Genomic DNA, 8,829 nt, shown 5'->3' on the forward strand with positions numbered 1-8,829 from the left:
CAAGTACTGCCATGTCAGGGTTACATAGAAAGTGCAGGACAGTGTGTTTCTTTAAGGATGAGAAGGGGAGGGAATATAATTTGTTTCCACTAATAAATCCAAAAGTGAGTGATGCAGAGTTTTCCATGAAAGAATAAAATCATAAATAGACCACAATAGAAACATGATACACAGCATTACAGAATCACAGAATCCCAGGTTGGAAGGGCCCTCAGGGATCATCTAATCCAACCTTTATAGGAAGAGCGCAGTCTAGACAAGATGGCCCAGCACCCTGTCCAGCCGAACCTTAAAAGTGTCCAATATGGTGGAGTCAACCACTTCCCTGGGAAGACTGTTCTCACTGTCAAAAATTTCCCTCTGATGTCCAATCGGAATCTCCCCAAGAGCAATTTGTGTCCATTCCCCCTTGTCCTCTCCATGTGACTCCTTGTAAAAAGGGAGTCTCCATCTTCTTTGAAACTACCCCTTAAGTACTGGTACACGGTGATGAGATACCCTCTGAGCCTCCTTTTCTCAAGGCTGAACAAACCCAGTTCTCCCAGCCTATCCTCATATGGCAGGCTTCCCAGTCCTTTGACCATCTTGGTGGCCCATCTCTGGACCCCTTCCAGCCTGTCCACATCCTTTTTGTATAGAGGGGACCAGAGCTGGACGCAGTACTCCAGGTGTAGCCTGACAAGTGCTGAGTAGAGCAGGATAATGACTTCTTTCTCTCTGCTGGTGATGCCCTTTTTGATGCAACCCAGCATCCTGTTGGCCTTCTTGGCCGCAGCAGCACACTGTTCACTCATGTTGAGCTTTCTGTCCACCAGGACCCCCAGGTCCCTTTCGACAGAGCTGCTCTCCAGCCAGGTGGATCCCAGTCTGTGCTGCACTCCCGGATTATGTTTCCCCAGGTGCAAGACCTTACACTTGTCCTTGTTGAACTTCATAAGGTTCTTGCTGGCTCACTCTTCCAGCCTATCCAGATCTTCCTGCAGAGCAGCTCTCCCTTCTGGAGTGTCTACTTCCCCACTCAATTTGGTGCCATCAGCAAACTTCATCAGGCTACACTTGATGCCGTTATCCAGATCGCTTATAAAGATGTTGAATAACATGGGGCCCAATATCGATCCCTGGGGGACTCCACTTGTGACAGGTTGCCATTTGGAAAAGGAGCTATTTGCCACCACCCTTTGGGTGCGGCCTGTCAGCCAGTTCCCCACCCACTGCACAGGCCACTTGTCTAGGCCATAACGCATTAATTTCTCCAGCAGGAGACTGTGGGGAACCATATCAAAAGCCTTGGAGAAGTCCAGGTAGACAATGTCAACCACCTGCCCCATGTCATCCAGGCAAGTCACTTTGTCATAGAAGGCCACCAGGTTTGTCAAGCACGACCTGCCCTTAGTGAAGCCATTTTGGCTTTTCCCAATCACCTGCTTCATTTGACTCGTGATGGCCCCCAGGAGGATTTGTTCCATAACTTTCCCAGGGATTGAAGTAAGGCTGATGGGCCTATAATTACCCGGATCCTCCCTCAAGCCTTTCTTGTAGATAGGGGTAACATTTGCCTTCCTCCAGTCCTCTGGGACATCCCCCGTTCTCCACGACTTCTTGAAGATTATGGAGAGTGGCCTTGCAATGATGTCAGCCAGCTCTCTCAACACCCTCAGGTGGATGGCATCAGGGCCCATCAATTTGTAGGGGTCAAGATCCTATAATAATTCATGTACTAACTCCCTCTCCACTGATGGTGGGTCTATGTTAGGATCAACCAGGAATTTAATTCCCAAAGGCTGGGACCCCTTAATATACACCAATGTGTATATTAGAAACTTTTGTAGAGATTTTAAATTACAGTGACTTTTTCCCTTGGTTATGTTGCATTTACCATTTCATAGAATCACAGAATGGTTTGAGTTGGAAGGGACCTTAAAGACCATCTGGTTCCAAACCCCCTGCCATGAGCAGGGATACCTTCCACTAGATCAGGTTGCTCAAAGCCCCATTCAACCTGGCCTTGAACACTTCCAGGGAGGGGACATCCACAACTTCTCTGGGAAACCTGTTCCAGTGTCTCACCACCCTCACAGTAAAGAATTTCTTCCTAATATATAATCTAAATCTACCCTCTTTCATTTTAAAACCATTACCCCTCATCCTATCACTACACTCCCTGATAAAGAGTCCCTCCGCATCTTTCCTACAAGAAAAGGCCCCCTTTAAGTACTGGAAGGCTGCTCTAAGGTCTCCCCAGACCTTCTCTAGGCTAAACAACCCCAACTCTCTCAGCGTGTCATCATAGGAGAGGTGCTCCAGCCCCCTCATCATCTTTGTGGCCCTCCTCTGGACTCACTTGAGCAGGTCCATGCCTTTCTTATGCTGGGGGCCCCAGAGCTGAACACAGTACTCCAGGTGGGGTCTCACCAGAGCGGAGTAGAGGGGCAGAGTCACCTCCCTCGACCTGCTGGCCACACTTGATGCACCCCAGGATGTGATTGGCTTTCTGGGCTGCGAGCGCACATTGCCGGCTCATATTCAGTTTTTCATCTGCTAATACCCCCAAGACCTTCTCCACAGGGCTGCTCTCAATCCACTCATCGCCCATCCTGTATCCATGTTTGGGATTGCCCCGACCCATGTGCAGGACCTTGCACTTGGCCTTGTTGAACTTCATGAGGTTTGCAGGGGCCCATCTCCCTAGCCTGTCAAGGTCCCTCTTGATGGCACCCCTTCCTTCTAGAGTATCAACCACACCACTCAGCTTGGTGTCGTCCACAAACTTGCTGAGGGTGCACTCAATCCCACTGTCCATGCCCCCAACAAAGGTGTTAATACTGGTCCCAATGCAAACCCCTGAGGGACACCACTCGTCCCTGGTCTCCGCTCAGCCATCAAGCCGTTGACCACAACTCTTTGAGTGTGACCATCCAGCCAATTCGTTATCCACCAAATGCATGTCTCTCCATTTCCTCACATATGAAAGTGTTGGTATAATTGAATGTGTGTTTGTGTGCATGTAGATAAATTTAATTCTGAGAGTTTTAGTTATGCTTTCTGATTTTCAGTATTTTTAGGTAGTGTTATGATTCATTTTAAGAGCTCAGCATTTTTTACTAGTATTTACTGAATTTCAGTATCAGTAATCTCTAAATGCACTATTAGCTTTTCAGAGATTACACACATATGGAAGTTCTTTAGAACTCACTAAAAGTTCAGGTTGCAGTATCATCATCTAACAAAATGCCCTTTTTGGACAACGTTGCTTTGTCAGCTTCAAAGTGTTTTTTCTCATCTTTACCTTTTTTGGTCCCTTCCATCCAGTCTCCTCCAGAAAGGAGGCCTGTATTCCCATAAAGTATATAATACTTGATGCCAATAAAAACCACAGAGGAGTCCTACACTCCCTGTTACTTCAGAGACTTAAACTTCTCCATAATTCAGTCTGTGTTTGCAAACTGCCAAGAAATACAGGATACTGGAAAAGCAAGAAAGCCTGTAGTAGCATACAATACAGGAATTTTTTATATATATATATAAACCAACATGAGGAATATGAGAGAGATGCAAGGCACAAATGTAGGTGTTTAGATTTATGAGATGGAAATTGGATCAAAGGTGGCTGACAAATAATTTAATACTTTTACCTGTAGACAAATTAATTAAACCAAGGTAGACTTTAAAACTACCTTTAAATAAATTAACTACTCATAAAAATTATTTAGACTTTTAATAAGTCTAAATAAAGTATTAAAGACTAATATCTAAGGTACTTTCATGATTTTACTGTCCTACCCACCATAAATCAGACCGTGTTACTTCAACCTGAATAGGGTTAGTTAAACCCAAGACATGCTGATGTGCAACTCTGTTAAGCAACCACCTAAGAGCATTCCTTAGCTGAATTCAGTGGCATTTAAGCTCATGTTTATCTGCTTTTGCACCTGCTTAATGTTAATTTGACTTTCCTAAGGTCTTTGCAACACATGCAGATGTGTTGGTAATTTGCAGGATTAAACTGAAATATTCTATGACAAAGTTAGCTAGCTTTTTGACTGCCATGCAAAGGACTGTGATTCCCACTGTGCTACCTGTTTCATTCTCCATACTTAACTTTGCTTATGAAGGTATTTATATGCCAGAGTATCTTACATGATTTTAGTATTCTTAGGGATGAACAAGAAGCAGCAGAAGGTGTCAGCTAAAGATGAACCAGCTTCAGGCAGTAAGGGCAGTAATACATCACAGGTACAGTACATCAACCACCTCTGGAAGATTTATGGTTTTATGTTTGCGAACTTGATAGCTGAAAAGGAGGTAATATTCCCTTTGTAAAAGCTAACAGTTTTATTTTATTGAATGAAATCAGCAACTTCAGAGACTGCAGCCATCGAATACAGCCCAACTGCTTTTAGTAACAATTTACAGAGTATACTGCAGGTCCCTGTGACCTTCTTTTCCAAGTAGTAGTATTTGGGAAGAAAAAGAAAATGAAATACAGATTGCATTATGACCCTTAACAAGCCCTTGCTTTCTGAGTTCTAGACTTGCAGAAGAACGATGCAAAAGGAATCGAGAAGTGGTTATTGCTGAAAAATGAGTAGCATTTCATTGATAGCAAGTCAGTTTTTCATATTTTTTACATATTAAACCATTAGAATTCTGCTTTATCTAAAGCAAACTCATAGCATTTATGTGTAGGGCTAAATTTTGAGAAAGAACTCTTACATCTGTCTCTATAGTTAATACATAAAAACTACAGAATAATCTGGCTTTGGAGAGAGTTTGGTATGTAACAGCAGAAGCCCTCAGAAATGAGAAAGCCAGTAAAATATCAGGGTAGTGGCCAAAGAATCAATGATCAAATTCACCTTGTAATTACTTTTTTTCTGCTATCAGTTTGTCAGTAACACTGACATTTCTAATAATATTATTCATTCTGTAATAATTAGGAACTTTTCTTTCTGGATAAAGAAGTTCAAATCCCTCCTATAATAATCCACAGAAATAATATAAATGTTTTTAGAAATTCTATTACATTTAGAAAAACAATAGAAATATTTTAGAAAGACTGCCTCTATCTTTGTTCATTAATAAACCACTGAAAATAGCAGCCCTCTCCTTTTTGTTACTTTTTCACTCAGTTTGTCTTACTGCACTAATTAAGTTTTCCCATGTTTTTAAATCTCAGTCACAGAAGAAAGGACAACAGTCACAATTTTTGCAAAGCCGTAACTTAAAATGCATAGCCTTATGTGAAGGTAAGCTGAAAGCCCTTGAAAAACTGTTTTAGTCATGGGCACAGTGTTACTGGATGCAAATCAGTGAGACCTTTAGTTCCAGTATTGGTTGGTTTTAGGTAAGAGACTACTGGTAGGCGTACGAGAACTTGCTTAACATCTGACCTTTATATTTCAGTTCAGAATGTTTCCCTCTTCAAACAAAACCTGTAACACATGCTGAATTTTCATGAAATAATCATATGCACATAGCGACTGATCATCTGGTCTGTCTTTCAAATATTCCTAGGCCATCAATATAACCCAAGTCATGGTCTTTATTTGAAAAAGCTCTTGACAAATGCATTAAACACCTACAAGTCAGGAAAAAAAACCCCCAGCTTTCCTATTGAATTTCCAAATAATTTTTCACTTCTCAGGCAAATATACTGTTCATCTGGTAACCAGTCTGTTCTCTCTGAGGGATGCAGAAATTTTGTGAAGTTAAAATCCAGTGCATATGAGTACGGTCATTCTTGAAAGACTTGGCTATTCTTTTAAAAACTAAAATGAAACCTCAGCAGGTTTTGAGAACAACAAATTATGAAATTTGAATAAGAACTGTACCAGTAATTGGTAATTAGTCTCATTGGCCAAACAAAAAGAAATTATATTAAATTCAGTTTGCCCTCCATTTTGAGCATTTGTTTATTTTTAAAAGTAATATTTCAGACAGACAGTGGAAAAGATGTTATTTCAAAATGGAAGCGTTAAGCTATATCTGCTACTTTTCAATATATATATTTTTGAGAATGCTCAAGTGAAATATTTAATATGATTAAGGAGATGTCAGTCAACATGAAAATGCAATTTGATCTGAACAGAAAAATACATCAGTTTAGTTCTAAAACTTTCAGAAGATATGAAATGAATCTAGGGTTTACTAGAATTTACTTGGCCTTTAATGCCTGAAGTTTCTAAATATAAATTACAACTTTCCCAAGGACTTCTTAATCTATGTCATTCTTTCCTCACATTTATTAATGGATTATGTATCTTATAAGGGTGGTTTTAAAATATTTGGTAAAATATATTTTACGTCATTCATATTCACTTCATTTTTTTGTGAAAAGAAGTGCTATGGGGAGGTGGTTAATACATATTTTAAATAAAATTAATTACAAGAGAAAAATGATTGTTAAAAATTACAATTCATGGAAGAAATGGTATAAAAATTGAATATGCATTTATTCATTATAGTGTTTAAATGCATTTATAGAAATCTTTTCAAATACAGATTGATAGTAAAGATTCTACCTAGCAATAAAAAGGTTTCTTTCCTGTGTTGTCCTAATTCTGCTGCTAAATAACCTATCATCAAATAAATTGCTGTTTTCTAAACATTGAGCAAGTTTTGGCAATCTTTGTGATCCTCTTGAGTTATAATTGCTATGCTAACTTTTTAAAAATATTTGGTAGTATTGCAAATCCCAAATTTGTGGTATCTCAGTTTCAGGCTTTATCTTTCACATCTTATTTTTGGCTCAGCCATCGTTAAACACAAATATCTCTGTTCCAAAGGCTGATTAGTTGACTCAGGTGCTCCTTAACAGCCTGATGGCCATTTAAAATCAGTTTTAAATAAATATACTTTTTTATTCCAATTAAGAACTGGCTCCCATACACCTGTTTTTTTTTTCTGGAAAATATAACATATTTTGGAAACAAAAATCAAGTTCATCTCCCTGTTTGTACTAGCAGCCAACTTGGAGTCTACGCCATGTGACAGACATAAACTGGAAAACTATATATTCCCAGAAGGCTATTTAAAGTGTTTAAAAAAGCAAATCCTTTAAAGTAATATTTTCCAGGCATGTTTTCATCACTACAAAATTTATTCTTTCCCTGGTAGTGATAACTTCACCTGATCTGCACAAACATGGAGAGATATGGGTAGTTCCCAATACAGATCATGTGTGTACAAGATTTTTCTTTGTGTGAGTACAAAGCTTCTTTTAACATTCAAGACCTTTTTCCCCATGTTCCCTCCAATAGTTGTAAATTAAGTAGATCAAAGATGTGTCTTCCTAATTCTTTAAAGTATCACTTCATTTTTTATTTACCTTTGTACTTACTTCAGTTAGGAAATGTATGTATAAGTTAGTGACAAAGGTTTAGTAGATGTTTAGTTATAGAATAAATGAATGGAGACTTACTGATTTTTTTTCCCACTCTATAGCATTACCTCATGTTACAGTACATCTATCCATGTATCATAAAATATCTCTTCTATTTGGGTGTATGCTTTAAAGCTGAGGAATTCATTAAAGGCTTCCTGTCTGTAATGTGAGCATTTCCCCTCTCACCTATGACTTGCAATTATATATCGGCATAGATTTCAGCCCTGCAAAGAGTCATGCAGATCAGTGGATCAGCACGCTGACTTCAGATTGACCAGCACTGGGGGTTTCAGTGATCAGGGTTGCTTTATCCATGCAAATCCTTAATGCAGGCGAGTTCTCATAAGGAGAAAAACCCTGGAGGTGTCACCACTAAGTGGAGGCCCACTTGTGACAGGAGTTCGGGTACTGCAGGCATTGCGGTATATTGTGCATGCTTTGGCACCAGCCTTGTGTAGGGTGGTCTGGGAGCAGCTGCAGAAACAGCCCTTTCCTTTATACCTCCAGCAAGAGGGAAGCTGCTAACATGCCTTGGTGGACCAGGTGCTGGCAGAAGTCTCCTTTGGGTCCTAGTGGGTTATTCAACCTCAGGGTTTCGTTGACAATGGCAGCCCTACCACTCTTCACTCTCTATAGAGAGTTTAGGATCTGCATATAACAGTGAAGTGCAGCAGAGCACTTTAATAGGAAATGTTAACATATGGAATAAACACTCCTGATTATTGAATGACATAGAATTTTGGATGGTTTTAGGTAGATTAATAAAACACTAATTTGATTTTATTTTCTGTACTCTTTTTTTTTAGTTATGAAGATGGTCAAGTGGGTGATACAAGTATAAATACACAGGAACCAAGCATTCATAAAGAGATTCTTCGAGTCATTGGGAATCAAACTGCTACTGGTTAAAAGGACCAGTCTTATTTAATTGATGTGATTTGGAAGCCTTCCTCGGTCTCAAAGCTGGATTTTGAACTGAAGAAGATGCAAAAAACTAATTTATTATTATTCTAAGCAAATTAACCCTTTGAATACTTATTGTTTCCTTACTATTTCTTATCTCATCAAAATACCTGAGATGATAGTATGAATTAGCAACTGTAGGGGTGCAAAGTCTATTGATATACTACAAAAAATAATAATTAAACAGGCATTTGGGTTGCTCACAATAAACAGACTTTAAAAAGGAGTTTTGTGTGGATAATTTTATATTAAACTTCAGTCGGAGGTTTTAGTACTGTATACTAGTATTTTAACTTTAGAGTGACTTAATTATAAGCAAGAGAGAAGATTTTATAGCGGAGCACCTGTATTGTGCAGGATACTTTGCAATAAGTACAATATTCCATATTTAAACACAACAAAAGGTTGTCTGGAACATGTCAAATTAAAGAGATTGGTTACCTGCAGCTATCTTTGATTATTTTACATACATGCAGCTAGGA

General features: G+C 39.2%; 1 protein-coding gene across 1 annotated transcript in view; it reads left to right on the forward strand.

Annotated features, from left to right (window-relative positions):
• Positions 1–8,552, forward strand: part of LOC135310811 (protein mono-ADP-ribosyltransferase PARP8-like) — a 203,583-nt gene extending 195,031 nt beyond the window's left edge. Inside the window, exons 23-26 of the mRNA XM_064439804.1 lie at positions 4,157–4,233; positions 5,177–5,246; positions 7,117–7,201; positions 8,191–8,552. Of these exons, the coding sequence (XP_064295874.1) occupies positions 4,157–4,233; positions 5,177–5,246; positions 7,117–7,201; positions 8,191–8,293 (335 nt within the window). The 3' untranslated portion in view covers positions 8,294–8,552. The remainder of the gene's footprint in view (positions 1–4,156; positions 4,234–5,176; positions 5,247–7,116; positions 7,202–8,190) is intronic.
• The last annotated feature ends 277 nt before the right edge of the window (positions 8,553–8,829 follow it).

Source organism: Phalacrocorax carbo (genome assembly GCF_963921805.1).
Source record: "Phalacrocorax carbo chromosome W unlocalized genomic scaffold, bPhaCar2.1 SUPER_W_unloc_1, whole genome shotgun sequence".
In the NCBI taxonomy this organism is placed as follows: Eukaryota; Metazoa; Chordata; class Aves; order Suliformes; family Phalacrocoracidae; genus Phalacrocorax; species Phalacrocorax carbo.